Here is a 16,562-nt window from a genome sequence, read left to right as displayed (position 1 = left end):
GGAATTTACTTTCACATTCGATTCTTGGTTTATTGCCATTTGAATTGCCGAACCACATTTTGTGATGCTTTAATGATGCCTTATTGTACGTCGAGTATCATGCATTGTAACTTGTGTCCCCTCTTCTGCTTTGTATGATTCAATGTTTTGTATGCTTGTAGTTTTATTTACTTATGTACCCACTCCTGCTATGTCTCGTTCTATCGAGATAGCAGTATTTGTAAATAAATAAATAAATAAATAAATTCACCTTTCATCATCATCATGATCATCATCAGCCTGACAGCTCCCACTGCAGCGCGAAGGCCTCTGCCATATGTTCCGTCAATCAAGCCGGTCCTGTGCTTGCTGCGGCCGCGTTATACCTGCAAACTTCCTAATCTCATCTGTTCACTTAACTTTCTGTCTCCCCCTCGCGCGTTTGCCTTCTCTTGGAGTCCAGTAATTCACTTGCTTCGCATTTAATTTGCCTGATTCACTTGATTCACCTTTAATTCGGATAATTCACAATAATTCACGCTTGATTCCCCTTTTTATACCTTGATTATCACTTTTTTATCTCTTGCACACATTGTCATATTAATTGTCCTACTCCCTTTCGCACTTCCTATTGAATCCTTGGGCACCTCACATGGTGTAGCACTACCATTGGTATCGCCCATTGGGATCGCCGCCGCCGCCGTGATCCATCGTAGGTAGCGCGAAACCTTACCAAGCACGTACCAAGGAGAGAGCATAATAAAGTTGCAAAAACGTGCTAGTAGCCACTAGAGACCGGATTTTAGGCAAATGCCAATTTTGTTCCTTGCGCTCCTATCGCGCCATTTTGATATATGAGCATGAATTAAAAGTTAAGAACGGCTTTTATAGTGTTCTTATAGTGCCTATAAATGCCTATTTTTGGCGTTCGTGCCTAAATGCTTACAAATGCCTATAAATGCCTATTTTCAAAATTTGCGCTTATATGAACGCTATTTAGCCTGAAGTTTCGCTCCAGGGTGCTGTTTAAAACTGCTATTCATGTTACAGCGTAAGATTGACTGTTGGAAACTATAGGGTTCAACCTAGTCTTCTAGTTCAACCAACCAACAACCGCTAGTAGCAGTGAAGCGGGACACGCCGGCGAGCATTCGCCGCCGCGCTGACATGGCCCGAGCGGTTGGCGAATACGAAACCACGGAGAGCCGTCAGCGGAAAGAAGAGTGAAGAGCAAAAAAAGAAAGAAAAATGTGATGTGCACGCAGCTTTTGTTTTGTTTGTAATGTACTTTTTAAGGTGTTCACTGCAGTAGCGTAGGCAGAAATCTTTTTCAGGGGGGAGGGGGGCGGGGCGACAACCATACTTTATATATGTTCGTGCCCCCCTCCGCCTGTCTACGCCAGTGGTGCACTCCCCAGGGGAGAAAGTGGCTCTACGCAATTCGACCCGGCCAATAGGAGAAATCCCTCTCTTCTGGTCTTTTAGCAATCTGGCTGTCTGCTCCTGCTCTGCACTTCTCAGTCATGCCGGAAAGACACTCAGGGGTGTGTTGATTCGACAGTGGACCCTTGACTCACTCTGTAGAACACGGGAGTGCGAACCGTGCGGGACAAAGCAGGCTATTTTCAAATGTTGGCGCCTTTGTGCCATCTTGAGCAATAACATTTTTGTTTTCCTGTCGTAGATATAGGTCGCGCACGTATTCGTTTGAAATTATCTGCATTTATGTGGAAATTTATTTCGCCTATATTTACGATTTTGGAAGCCTAAAACATTGTTCTCCCTGCCTATTTTTGGCGCCTAAGAGCAGCTTTTTTAGTGCCTAAACATCCAGCCTCTAGTAGTCACAGTCACCTAGCTATCCATCGCAACGATTGTGGTTGTATACGGCACTTTAATCACACAAGCATTGTTTTATTAAAGCTGAAATCGAACGCGAGGATATTGATTCAAACAGAACTTCGCCAACTTGATGAGGAGCTCGCTACAAATGGACGAATGACTATTTGCTTCCCACGACGGCTTACTTTTTTCGCGCTCTTTTTTTTGCACCTATATTTCTGTGCGCATGCTGTTCTCTCCGCTCTTTATTCCATCTTTTTATCCCTCGCCTTAGGGTAGCACACCGGATGTTATAATCCTTGTTGACCTCTCTGCCTTTCCCTCATTGCTCTCTCTCTCTCATGATAAACTCTCAGTCGAAGTAAGCGCTTGTGGCTTGTCTTCTTTCTGTCTCTCCTTCGTAAATTTTTGCTCTACCTAAAATGATGGTACGGCTAATAACGCTATTTCTGTTGAAAGGGCTCACGCTTTTAAGTGCGGAGCACTTTAGGGAAACAGCTTGTCGCATGTTCTCGTATACTGTCATCGTATGCAGTCATAGCTTGGCGTAACGCGGGCAAAACGACGAGTAGCATATCCCCCCTGTAGCATATTGATCGCATGCTTGCGCCAGGGAGGAGTCTTCTTCCTCTTGTTCTTCGAGCGCCTTGATGACGATGATGAGCGCCTGTCGTCGCTTGCCGTAACTCAGGCAAAACCACGCATCAAAATTTAAAAAAAAAACAGGAAGCAAGCGAGAAATAGAAAGAGAAACGAAAAAATAAATAGAAATAAAGAGACAAAACAAGACAGAACAAAAGAAAAAACGGAAACAGAGAAAAGGAAAGAAATAGAGCAGGAAAGAATAAAAGAGAAACAAATAGCGCGGTCCAGCTCCGCACTTCCTTCAGGCTTGGCACCCCTAGTTTCAACCTGCCTTAATTTCTTACATTTATTTATTGGTTTATTTATTTATTTTTTGTTGTACGAAGCATTGGGCGAATCGTTAACAAAGCGGCATGCGTCGCTGCGTGGGGCTACAACAATTCGCTCAATGGTTCATACGACAATATTTCCCTCAAATGTCGGCCATATTTTTCCTCGACCTCGGACATTAGCTTTTGCACTGGACTTGAACCATGCGGCTGCTCATAGAAGAATTCAGTCGCCTACGAGTCGAGACGCAGCCTGCCTTGTTCTACAGTTCCCTTGTTCTACAGCTCGCACTTCGTCGGTATAGCCTTCCTACGACGCCCATCATGTGAGCCGCCTTAAGACGGCAGACAAATGGAGGTACACACAAACATGGCGTCCACTTTGTACTTCTCCTTGTTTGTCGTCTGCGTCTTTCGCCTCAAAACCAACACGCCCAGTTATCCATCCCAACGCCGTAAAGTTTTCTTTGTACGCACGTAAAGTGTACATAAAGCACCAGAAAAATACTTGTTGTACGCTTGTTGTAGAGCTCTGTGCGCAATACTGGAGGAAGAAGCCCGAGCTGAAGACGACAGCCATTTGATAACCTCCTCTAGTGGCAGCGCGCTAGACGCGATATTATTCGATAAAAAAGAAAAGGAAAAGACGCCCATCAGTCCAAAAAGCTTGCACTGGCTGGAGTCCTTTTTTCGAATGTACCCTCCCGGCTAGATGGGATTCTGTCATATTCTCGACTTCGACATTATATTATGAAAATTACTTGCTAACAGATGTCCCATTCCTCCTTACGATTCGTTGTGAGAAGAAAACAACCAAAATCAAACCTTAGCGCAGATTCACTACGCTATCCGCATGTTTTTGAAGTTTCTTTTTCCTTTTTTTAACCACTCAGAGATATATCTTCATTGCTCGCTTTCCTGGTGCTGTGAATTCATGATTTATTGCTTATTCCCATGAAGTGGAAGCAAACATCCTGAACTCAATACTACTTGGCGCCATACCTTGAACGCGGCAACCAAAGATACAATGTACCCGTTGATGGGCTTCATGGTGTCATACAGGTACAAACATATGCACCCATCGCAACAACCCCGAACTTCTGTCGAGTTCGACAACTTATGCTCCTAAGGCTCGTCATCCTTATTTATTGCTTCCTTTATTTTTATGCCCTCAGCGCGCGTTAGCGGCACAAAAGTGGTAAGCAGGGCAAACATAACAGTAAGGTAGGCCTATGAATACTGGCCTACTTTGTTTATGAGGCACGTTAGGGCACTAACACGATACGGAAACAGCTATACGCTATGGCTGGTATGTTGAGCGATGGCTTAACACAATTCATTCTGATATGTAATGAATATCAACCTTTTATTCGCCCAATAGTTAGCTGGAAATATGGCTCGTTTGTATGCACAAAATCGAATTTAAAGTATAGCATCTGCGAGCCCTTTTCTCTAGCACTATATTCTCAGAGCCAACACTACAACGTCATTGTCCCCGATTTAACGTGGACAGGGAAGCAAGTGCACCTTGCATCTACAGCCGGTGTAGCCCATCACCTCGAGCCCATTGAAACGTTGACGACAGTAATATATGTGTACGAAACGTCACATCCCTAACATACGACGTCAGTGAAAGTTACTTCACAAACGTGTGTAGCTAATCGTGTATTACTCACGCAGCGCCAATTAATACGCATTACCGGCCATTTTGACGGCATCGTCCAAGCTCCATCAAGTTTGATGTCCTCTCGAACTGATACAAAGGAAGCCAGGAAGCCTAGGCCATGAACCAGGCGATATTTATATCACGTGCTACTAACTCTTGCTAAAAGCACTTTATTCAGTCCCAAAAATCAACGCCGTGCGAAGTCTTCGTCACTTCAATCTCGTCAACTGCTGCTGGGCACCTCCATTACTTCAAATTTCAACACAACTTTATTGTCTACGATGAGACCCTTCGTCTTCAATTCCTCCACTGTGATGCTTTCCATGCTTAGTATGGGGCCTGTCTCGTTGTTCTGCGGCGCCATGTAGTCCTCGCTTCGTCCGTTAGCGGTCGTGTTCAAAGTCAGCTTGAGCCGCGAACTCTTATCTGAGGGGGGCATAAAGGTCAACTCCATCACTTTCTGTATGGGCCACGGGAGCAAATCGTCGAATGCTCCTCTGATCACGAAAAACGCGAGGCGCACATAAAGTGAACCCGCTAATTTTTTAATATGCAGCGCTGGAGTGATGTCGTAACCGTAGAACAGGTAGGTATCGTTGTAGCAGCGCGCGCAGGCTTCACCCTCGTCCCTTGCTATGGCCTCCAGGCCGGACCAGTCTTCGATGCTCCAGAGAAGAGGCTTCGAAAATCTCAGGGCAGCCTGCAGGCGACTGGGCGTGACAGAGGCGAGTATTGTAGCTTTTCCATTAACCAGTTCATCCGGTGCACTCCCGCTATGCCCGTTCACGACCGCTGTTTTGTTGTTGGTAGTACCTCGCGACACCTCCTCCACGTCGTTGCCCTCCTCGGTCGAGCCGTTAATGCACTCCTGCGTCTTGGGCAGCAACTTCATAGAACGTTCTAACTTGGGTGTGCCTTGAGAAGGCCCCTCTTTGGAGATGCCGTCGAAGAATTCTTTCAATGTTTCGGCTGTAATTAGGTGGTTTTCATGCAGCCAGTCCCGATGTAAAAGCACAGATAATGGTAGCACGCTGCTATTACAATCAACTGTGCTTTCGATTGAGTCCGCGCCTTCGCTTAGCACCGATGTCTCTCCAACTTTGGAAACGCCGCGTTTCTCTTCACCAGTGTTTTCAGGGTGATCTCCAGGGGATGTTGGCTGGATTTGTATGCTTGCTGTCCCATTCGTCAGCACTGTCAGCGTGTTAATTACATCGACAGATTCTATTCTAGGACTCGTACCACACTGGGACGGCGTACGCTGTGCCTCGCAAACGCGGTGGCAGTGCCGTTCTTTCGTAGTCGAGATGCTTTCCCACAGAAGGCGTAGATAGTGTCCTAATGCTTCCCCGCTGGCGTACAAGGGATCTTCGGTAAGGCAAACAGGAACTACACCCAGGTTTTCTGCCTCACTGGTGCTGTCTGAAGAGACGCGTCGTTCGAGCTCCTCGGCATCGTCGTCACTTCCATTTATACAAGAACTGTTCGCTCGCGTGCAAGGCTCCCTCGCTTCGAATTGACCTTCACGAGGAACCTCGCCCGTTCGGCGCGAATGGTCAGCACCATCCTCCACGCTAACCGCGACCACTACCACGGAGTCTCGGGCTTTCCTAGAGCTTGCTTCGTTGGATTTATAAAACACAGGGACTATGTGTTCCTTCCTTAACCTTTCGTTAAGCACATTTATTGAAGGTCTTCGATCTCGCATATTTAGGCTACTGTCACTGTCATGCGATGACGGTCCGGTTGACGGCACATTCTCCTCCACGGAATCCGACACAACGGATGACGTGCTCGTCGAATCCGTCTCAGCTTCATGTGTGAGCGCATCGTTCATCCGGAAAGCTTGAAGGCAGCTTGACGCCAAGTGCTGATCCAGATCCCGCAGCAGCGCAGTCTTGCTGCAGAAACTGCACTTGATCACGTGGTACTCACAGTCCCTTAGGAAATGGTTTAATATGTAGAATGCAGGTCCGGTGACTCCACAGCCACTGGTGACATTCCAGCAGCGAATCTGAAGTATAAAACAAAATTATAATAGTTAGCCCAGTCGCAATAAGATCCACTAGAAAGCTCGAGTCACTGTGCGCGTCTTGTTTCATTCATTGCTGTGGTAATTATGACACTGTGTTCAAAACATATTGCTCACTATATTGCCATCCAATGTATACTACTGCTTATATATGCCACTAGCGCGTGCATCGTAAAACCTAATGCTGTTCGGCTATGCATTCTATCAACTTTGTTTCATTCATTCTGTCCCAACGGGAATAATTTCTTCCCTTCAGCAGGCATCCGGAATTTTTACGGTCGCGCTGCTTACTTGGTAAACTCTCAGAAAGTTAGTTTTGAAAGTATAGCATTCCAAAGCAAAGTATGACAAAAATCTTAGCGATCCGAAATGAAAATTAGCAGACTTCAAACACGCACTGAGAGCTGACCTACGGCTAAGTGCAAGCACTATATTTGCCACGCGACATGATGCATAGTGTTTGACCGGTTAGAATTATGATTACTGCTAACGAATGCCAAGGGGTTTAAACATAAAATGACAAGTTCAGATATCTTCTAAAGCTGCACGAATCACCGTACGCACATTTGTTCTTTAGGCGAAAGCCTTAAAAGCCGCTTCAAATACTGAAACAGACAGTCGGCGGCGTCTGCCTCAACAGGAGTGATGCAAAAAGTCATCACGTGATGACGTCATCCGACGTCACAGGTCGCCTAAATTTGTTGCGTCATCACGCCATCACAGAGCGTGACGTGCATAGTGACGCCATCATACGACATTGCTGCTTTGTCAAAGGTGGGCCGATCCTGGAGACACTGCAAACCTGTGAGGTGCAAAAACCTTCCAATGGCACTGCTTCCGAATAAAGTCCAAGACCATCATAAGTGCAGAATGCTTTCGGGACGGGGGACCAAAACAATCGATTCAGAAGAAAAAAATCAAAGCCTCTTATGGTTGAACCTGAAGCTTTCTCCCATGCAGGCTGAGTCAAAGTCCAAAGCCAACGAACTCAAGAAATGCTCAGCGACCAGACGCTATGCATATACGTCGTTCGACTGCTTGTTAAGGATTGTGTTTCTTGAACGTTGAAGTTGAATGATGACACACTTCGGTGGGTTGCATAGACTATTTATGATCATGCAGCCGTTGATTACACGCACACTTCCGCACTCTTACAGACAACTACACTTGCATAGTATTGCTTCGTCATGTCTGAGGTAGACGGTGAGAGGCTCTGCCATCCTAACGTGGCGATCGACTCCCGTTGATGTGCATCCAGCATCATCATGTGCATCCAGGCACAGATCGTCCATCATTCACACACATATGAATGACAGTCGAGGGGCAATCAGTCACTTCGCCACGAAGCTCAGCTTGGGTAGAGATTCGTATACATCGGAGGATGCACGTAACCGCTCACTGTTCTGAAGCAGGCGCGTAGCTTGAAATTTTTTTCGGGGGTGGGGCACCTCCTTCATCTGAAGTGAGGGTGGGCAGGCAGATGTGATCGAGTGTCATTTCGAGCTCTGTATGCAATGGCCAAAAAAATTTCGGTGGGGGGCACGGGCCCTGTATGCCCCCCTCCCCCCCTGCCCCCGCCCTGGCTGCGCCCCTGCTCTGAAGGTAGGTAGCTTGCCGCACACCAAGGTGTCCTTGCACGTGCTGCACACCACTACAGCAGCTAGATCGCCGAGACCCGGATGGTACTCGCGAATCACGTCGAACGGCTTACCACGCTGATCGTCCGAGCAAAAGCCCAACTGCGAGGAGACCTGGTTGTCGAACCAGAGTCGATCGCAAACGTGGCGCGTAATGCAATGCAGATATATACAGTTCGTCTGACAGCGTGGTGTTGCAGTTCCCATTGTTCTTAACGGTACAACTGCGAATGTAAACTGTAGTGTTCTACGATAATATTTCGTGCGCCATTGTTCTCTCGTTCCACATTGTGTAAGTTCGCTTTCCCGCAGTGCGTTTTCGGCGCTCACGGACGAATCAGTGAGACATAGAAAGCTTTTCAAAAGCAGATGAATTTCGCCTTTGAGTCACTTTAGGCAAATGCGTAAGGGACCATGTCACATTTCTTGCTGGGGGGGGGGGGGCCTTTTATCATCCCAGTATCACCTTTGAAGAGTTGTTAACCGGCTCAGAAATCGATTCGGCTTTCTGCGCAAGACGCACCTGTCATCTCTCACGTTTCTTTTTTTACGCAGCAATTGCGCGTGCTCAAGCACGCCAATATTGTCGCCTTTATGACGTGAGTACCATTTGCCAGATTATTAGAGTAGTGTGAAGCCACAAGAGAAAAAATACTATAGTGCGACATGCGCCAACTTTTTTTATTTTCTGCGAGTGGCATTCACCCAGATAAAAACTACCAGCGCTGGGCTGTAATGTTCATGAAATTTCAAGATAATGTTAGACTTTCCTGCGTGCATGGCGCGAGTAGAGTTGTTTGTTCTGGAGTTAATGGGAGCACCGGCAATAACGCTGGAATTTTCTGTCATTTATGTATGTATAACGTGTGCCGCCGGCCTCAGTTTCTCGATGGCCGGCGACAGAAGTTCTCTTATATATATATATATATATATATATATATATATATATATATATTGTAAGGAAGAAGATACAGAGACAGCACCCTTGCTGCGGGCCGGCTGTTCTATTCTTCGCCTCGTCCTTCTCCTCCTCGCACTAGCTGGGCATGCGCCCGTGCCCGAGCGCCGCTGTCTTCATTATACTCGGCCACGCTGCGAGCATCGAGTTCTGTCCAAAAATGGCCCTTCTCTGGCATTAGTCATTTCCTCGCTGGTGAAAACAACATTCAGAGGTCCTGGGTGCTGTACCACCATAGGTAGCACTAATGCTTCCGGCGGGCGGCATTGGCTGCCTCGCAGAGGCCGGTCAAGGCCACGCTGCGACACTGCATGGACACCTGCTGAAACTATCTCTGGCGGCCGGCATTGACTGTACCGCGTGGTTGGTCTTGTGAACGCCGCGACTTGTCTTGCAGAGCTGCCGAACATTCTGGGGGGCGATGCTGGCTGTGTCGGGAGGGGTCGCAGAAGGCATCGGTCGCGATGTGGCCTAACTTGGTGAGCGGCGGAAGACGACCCGAGCGGCTGGCAGTTTGATCGAAGTGGCATGCCATCGATGTCTGCAGCCGTGTTGGTCTCTCCGGCCTCCATCAGAGTGACATCCTTGAAAGGGATGGGAACGTCCCTGCAAGCACTTCCCTGTGCGCGTCTGCGATGTGGTAGAAGCGTCGGCTGCAGAGTCATGGATGTGACAGCATCGCTGCGGACGCCATCGGCGCACACGGGCTGTACTGGTCGGTCTCTTGTACCAGCAGCTTGGCCCTTACTCAAGGAAAGGTGACTATCTGGGCACTCGGCCAATGACTTCGCGCACTCTTCGCGTACGCAGCTCCGGTGGGTCTGAGAGTACATTAATATCCTTTGCTGGAATTGGCTCGCCCAGCTTGTCAACGGGTATCGTGTTGCCAAATCGAGGAGCCGGCTTCTCCACATGCCAAGGTGAAGATAAGCCTGGGGCTCGCGTAATCGACTTCTGTGACTTGGACACAATCTTGGTCACGAGAAAGGAAGGTCGTGAGGAGGGTCGCGACAATGAGTTTGAGTTCTCGACCACGAAGTGTACCTGGCAGCCTGTGTCGGTGTCTGTCGCGGAGCGTTCCGCGAAGCTTGCTGTGAAGGAGCTGCAGGAGACAGCTGTGCCATCGAGACGGGGCTCAGGAGCGGAGATGTTGGTGCAGGGCACAGCTACACCCTCGTGATAGAGCTCTTGATCTCGGTCCCCGAGGGAGGGCAGGGTAGTAGGGGCCCGAGATGCACCGTCGAGGATGTGCGTCTCACAGCTGCCATGAGTGGTACACAGTGAGTCAGTAGGGAAGGGGCTATGAAAAAGCGGGCGAAAGAGACTCGTCGACTTCGCACACCACTCCGACCACGATCGCTGCCGGACACCTTCGTAGGCATGCCATGCCTTGGCAGCATCGCGAAGGCGGTCGATGGCAATGAGCCATTTTTGATGGTCCGACCAAGCGTGGAGGGTTCCGAGCGATTTGATAGTCTCAACCAACCCGAAGACGTCATCCTGGAAACCGCGGAACACCGGCACTGCCCAAACAGCCGGTGATGGTGCTACGGTAGGCGAAACTCCGAGGCATGACGACGCCAACCAGTCGAGTTGGTATGAGAGCTCCGTGAGGGCACACCGCAGCTCTCTGTGGCTCTCGGGTGAGCTCTCTTCATGGTCTTGCGAGGCGGCGGCGGCCAACGCGGCATTGAGCGAGTGCAGTGCTGGCAAGGCGGCAGGACACAGCACGGAGATTGACGCTGCCAAGGCGTTCACCGTGACTCGGAGTCGCGCGATGGTGGCGGAAAGCTCAGCGGCGCTCTCGGGCGATCCGCGCGTGGTGCCTGTGGTGAAGTCCGAGAAGTATGACACGATCAGCGTACTCACAGAGGAGGGACCCTTGTCCGAGGAGGCTTGGACAGCACCCCTTAGCGGCTCGGGTGCCGATGGAGTACTGATTAAGCCGTTGTCGCTGCGGGAAGCGTGGACGGCATTCCCGGGGTCCTTGCCGTTGGAAGCGTCAACCGCGTTCCGAGGCAACCGGTACCCGTGCGATGTCTTGTCGTGAACTGGTACTGCGGCGTCGATCAAGGAGGCTTGAGCCGCCGAGGAGACCTGGACGCCGTGCACAGACGGTGCCTGAAGCGCCGACAGATTGGCAGGTGGTGGCGAGGAGGCATGTACGCCGTCCCTGGGCGAGAGGAGCACGTGCGCATTGTTGCCGCGAAGTAGCACGTCAGCGGACAAGTAGTTCCCCGGAACCACAATGGAGGCCTGGACGCCGTCCGCTGGTGGTGGGATGGATGCTTGCCGCGGTGATCTACTTGCGGGTTCCATCAGCGAGGAAGCGGGACGGCGTTCCTCTGGAAGACGCGTTGCCTCAAGCTAACAGCTGGGGTTCGCCGAAGCCTTTCGACGACTGCGCCATTGTAAGGAAGAAGATACAGAGACAGCACCCTTGCTGCGGGCCGGCTGTTCTATTCTTCGCTTCGTCCTTCTCCTCCTCGCACTAGCTGGGCATGCGCCCGTGCCCGAGCGCCGCTGTCTTCATTACAATATATATATATATATATATATATATATATATATATATATATATATATATATATATATATATATATATATATATACTACTTATACCAGCAATATATATATATATTGCTGGTATAAGTAGGCGCAAGCGCTATCAACAATCCATTTCGGCAGTGTCCCGTGTACTTCACCGTCACGACAGCATGACGATCTAGACGACCACTCGTCGCTATCCACACCTGTGTGTTCTTTTATATTTGCTAAACGCTATATACCTGTGCTACAAGAAAAAATCACAGCATATCCACGGAGTGAATGACGATGATGAGTGGGCGAAGCTGCGGAGGTTCATCGGTAAACCGTGAATCTTGCATGAATACATATCACGTACTGTCGCAGCGCATTGTCCTACTGCATGTACAGCCAACCACAAAAGTTTACGAACCACGCGAGCGCATAACCAAGAGGCCCTCCGCGACATTTCCGCTACGTCAGCTGCGATCGACAGGAGCGCTACGCTCAAGGCGCACCCATCGATGGCTTAGCTATTTTCTCAATAAGCACAAATATTTTCCATCATCGTCCTTGAAATGAGCCATGACACGGTCAACCAAGAATTTGCGGTTTTCAGCGGAAAGTAGAAGGATCTATCGTACCTAAACATGAATGAAAAATGGACTGTGAAAAAATATTTCACTGTGAAATAAGCTCTAGAAGTCCAGCTATAAACCCCTCCCACCACCGGTGCCGTCATTTTGCCATGGCGTGTGTGACGTCATGTGCTGCATGGAGCGTAGCCGTCGTCTCCTATAAGTTTCAGCCGTTAAGCGAAACAAATATGAAATAGCTCGATTGCATCCGCACCTGAGCGCGGAACAAAATCGTTCGCCGGAAGGCGCACGCTGGCACAGCATGCAACTTGTTATGTCACGGCTCACGAGTGCGCCGATGCTGCCGGACTCTCCGGCCGCTTGCGTGTTCGTAAAAATATTTCATTATAAACGAAGTGCTCGACCAAATGTGCTAAAATTTCGACAGCTGCTCTGCCCTTTATGTCTTAATATTGCCACATGCGTTTCTTATTACTTTTGTGGCATTCTGTTTTCGCCCACAAAGACTATCAGCAACGCTCAGCGCAAACCGCGCCTCATTCTTCGAGAAGCTTCGGGATTATTGTAGATCGTTTTGTTAAGATTGCGCGCAAGACTCGAACGCTCGAGCTTATTCTAGAGCTTGAGCGACAACCAGCGATAACACTGGAATATTCGACGGCAGACGTATAAAAGCCGACGCGCTTCACCGCTTGTGAGTTGATCGACGGCCAAACCTCTGTTCGCCGCTATCAGTGCATACCGTGTGTATTGCTGTGAATTAACTTTTCGTTTCTCGGCCACAAGTTCGGCCAAATAAAGAGTTTCATCTTGGACACGTCACCTGCGGTGCACTGCCCAGCGGAGCACCGTTCATTATGTCCCTGCTGAAGGAAGCGCACTGAAGCCAACCGAATCCATGGACGTTTGCGTTGATGTGCATTTGAAGCTTAAGATAGGCAAATTTAAGTGATTACTACATGTGTCGCGATACACTGCCTCTAAGTAAAAAATGTATGCCCGTTTCAAAAGGTACCTATTTTTTTTTAATGAGAGCACCCCACGCGCATGCTCGCCAGTTTTACAGCTTATCTCGGTTAAGGAGTGCTTTGGTTTGGGCAAGCTGGTGCGTCATCTCTAAAATTGAACAGCACGAAAGACGGAGACACAAGAAAACACGCACACGCAGGAGCAGTGCTGCTGCTGTATCAGCGTCTTTTCTTCTGCCTTCGTCTCTCGTACCATTTAACTTTGCAGCTTAAGAAAACATGTTGGTCTGGTTGGTTCATACTTTGCAACTTTGCAGATCTCTCGGCTACCATAGGCTGCGAGGTCGACGTCTTGCGCAATACTAGCATCGACATGTGATAAGACAGCTACAAGCCTTCCATTTGTTAAATTCTTCGAATGTGAAATACTTCAACTACAAATGTTGCACCAAACAGGCTGCGACTTCCGCATGCTCGTTCAGACGACGGTAACTAATGTCTTTAAGATCTAAAGACGAGCGGTGAAAATTGAAACAATATGACGTAAGCTTGACAGATCTGTCAGAGCGTGCGGAACTGCATCATTGCGGCCAGCAAAGCATTTAGCACCCGATAGCGAGTCCTCAGACTGCTGCCGCGCGCTCATCCAGCCCTCTTGATCCTTTACGCTTCACCAGGGAGCGCAGAAATGCAGTTAGACGCGTACTCATACGTCCAGAAATGATTTTGTCCTGGCCTGTACACGAAACACTTATGTACAGTCACAATCTTTTTGAGAGTGAAATAGGAGTTCGTGGCTTTCTGCACTACTAGCGCCGCTGGGCGACACGTCACAGTATCTGCGCGCATTCTAGAGGAGGGTACCTTCGCGCGCATCGCGTCACCAGAGTGCTCGTGTGTCGTCTGCTAGCTGTTTATCGACTTCGGTGGTGGTCGTGCTATGACGGCAGCTAAAATTTGGATGATTTCAGTTCGAACGGCACGCTTCTTATGCTTGGCGTGTCACCTATATTGTCTTTTTCTTCCCCCTGAGTTCTTGTAGGCAAAGAAACAAAAACATCGGAACTGCTATTTGGTGCACCTTTAACAAAAGATTGATACGGTTAAAGACGTATATCAGTAAAGTGGAATAATTTTGATTGATGTTATATTAGTAAATTTCCTACCCCTTTTGCAAAAAGCACTGCTGCCATTCTAGAGGGCAGTGATCGCTGGCACAAAATGAAGCTGCGCTCGAATATTCTCTCACTTTGCGAACGGCTACTGTTACAAAGCAGATGCGAGGGTCCTGGGCCAGCTGTCCCCAAGCGAGTGTTCCCGCTTCTTGGACCCCCCCCCCCTCATTTCGGAGAACGGATTTATCACCTACACCTGTCGTCTTTTCCCTGAACTGGGCGCTTCGGCTGGAAGGTGGCAGCTACGCGCGGGTCTCCTCCGTGGAACGCGTCTTCGCAACGAGTGTGTTTTTGGTGCAAGCTGGTGCCTTTGTTCGTAAAGGGATTTTCAGTTTCCCGAAGTGACATTGCCCCCCCTTTCTGCCGAACTGGTAGGACGTGGAGAGTGAGAGTGCAGTGGTCCCTGGCATTGCTATCCTGGGGGCGGTGACCTATGTGTCGAAGAGACGGACCCTCCAAAGGCATGCACGTTTGTGATTGGACGTTTGCTAGTTATGCAGCTTCAAAGGCATGCACGTTTGTGATTGGACATTTGCCGATTAAGGAGTTTCCCTATCTTGGGAATGAAGCGTATTTAAGGAGCAGCAGAGCGTCTGCTCGGGACGGATCGATCGGACTAGATGTCGTTCTGACGATCCTGTCCTCTATGATGTTGTAAATAAACGTCTGTTAAGTTTTCCTCAACGCCGGTCTCTCTGCCTCGGCTTCCTGCTGTTCTGGACATCCCTGGGCCTGCGGTACGACTCCCGCCGCTCAGCTCCACGCTACCCCCTGAGTCCGCGTCGGCCAACGACGCCGCTCGTAACACTACCATGACCTCGTCCGCAGTCGCCGCGTAAAGAGGGTGTCGCACCATGGTCACTTTTTATGTATATCTTCACCAATGTTCATGCCGGCCAGAAGTGCACAGCCTTTTTGCAATTTTCTGTGGGCTCTTTTACAACTTTTGCCGTGCGTACCAGTGCCAAGTCATGCTGTAACACAAAATGTGCGTTGGGGAAAGCGCCTAGCTACCGATCAACGATGATCATGAGAACGCAAGCAGAAGATCATATATTTTCATATTTCTTTGTGAATCCCGTGGAACGTGATTGCAAGTTCAAATTTGTTACCACTTTAAAGCGCACGGCTTCCTTGCAGCAGTACGCGTGCAGCAGACACGCGCTTGCTTGCCTGACACAATGCGCGCGACGGCCGAATTCTCGAAAGCCGGACGCACTGCGCATGAGCAATACTTCTCGCTGCCGCCGCTTAACAGCGCTAGGAGCTCGGAAAGCCACGCGCTCCCGTGTTCACCCTTAAAAAGATTGCGATTGTACAGAGGTCAGCACACTTGTCTAGAACGCTCCGGCACGTCCCAGCACGCTCCGACGACGCATAGACGATAACACACACTTTGAGGTAGTCCACACTTGAGCATTCTTTTAAGCAACCATACATGCTATTGTTAGCGCTCTTTCAAACCACGTTTAATAGGCAAATGTCATCAGTGCAGTCTCGAGCACACCGCTCAGTGTTCCAGACAAGTGCGTTGACTTCTATACTATACGCAGAGGGTATGTGCCGCAGACCATCAATCACAGCAAACTTGAAAATGGCCACACAAACGCTTCGCCGTCACTTACGCTTAGCTGCGCCAGTCGTTCCTCGGAGAGGGCCGCCCAGGAGACTTGGCGTTCCGTGAAGCACCTTCCGTCCAGCACGCAGGTGTCACCTCTTCGCTCGAATTTCCTGTAGCAGCGAGTGCAGGCAGTGTGCAAGCACGGCAGCTGCGCCGTCCATTTGCAAACGAGCCCACAGTAGCTGCAAACCATCTCGGGAGGCAAGGGCTCCAAGAAAGACGTGCGCCGCCAGTCGAAGCCGTCACCGAAGCCGAACAACGTGTGAGTCGTCCCACTCTTAGGGTACTCGGCCATCGCGAACGACGTTCAGCGCAGGAAGAACGGAACCCCGAGAAGGGTTACGCCGGTCCCTTCTGCGGTGAGCACAGCTGCCACGCCAACACTGCCGCAATGGCTGGCGAGTAACAGCCGACGCCGAGCACCTTTGACAATCGTGGATCACCCCTTATTTGGAAGACGGGAAACAGCGGTGCGGCTCTCTAGGCTTCAGGGCTGGGAGGATATAATTATGCGCATGCGGTAGATAGCTTAGCGTTCGAGGGACAACACCGTCGTGTTCATTCATCTGATCGGTGCACTATGACAATGTCAATAGGCGTCCAAATCGCGAGAGAAGCTCGGTTCTACCGCAGCTGGAAAGGGTG

At 49.5% G+C, this 16,562-nt stretch overlaps 1 protein-coding gene across 1 annotated transcript; it reads right to left on the bottom strand.

Annotated features, from left to right (window-relative positions):
- Positions 1-4,624: 4,624 nt before the first annotated feature.
- LOC119372399 (uncharacterized) lies at positions 4,625-16,258 on the bottom strand. Its single transcript, XM_037642870.2, has 2 exons — positions 15,922-16,258; positions 4,625-6,415 (listed from the first exon to the last, which is right to left on the bottom strand). Exons 1-2 carry the CDS (start codon positions 16,210-16,212, stop codon positions 4,625-4,627), a joined length of 2,082 nt encoding a protein of 693 aa, XP_037498798.1. The 5' UTR covers positions 16,213-16,258.
- Positions 16,259-16,562: the final 304 nt, after the last annotated feature.

This window comes from Rhipicephalus sanguineus, chromosome 10 (genome assembly GCF_013339695.2).
Source record: "Rhipicephalus sanguineus isolate Rsan-2018 chromosome 10, BIME_Rsan_1.4, whole genome shotgun sequence".
Classification (NCBI taxonomy): domain Eukaryota; kingdom Metazoa; phylum Arthropoda; class Arachnida; order Ixodida; family Ixodidae; genus Rhipicephalus; species Rhipicephalus sanguineus.
Note: the sequence above shows the minus strand (reverse complement) of the source record. Positions and strands in the feature narration are given on the sequence as shown.

Excerpts from the sequence above, each read along its gene's own strand:
- LOC119372399 (XM_037642870.2), bottom strand. The coding sequence starts at position 16,212 with ATGGCCGAGTACCCTAAGAGTGGGACGACTCACACGTTGTTCGGCTTC. Across the intron at positions 6,416-15,921 it reads AACGACTGGCGCAGCTAAGC|ATTCGCTGCTGGAATGTCAC; the intron begins GTAAGTGACGGC and ends TTTATACTTCAG.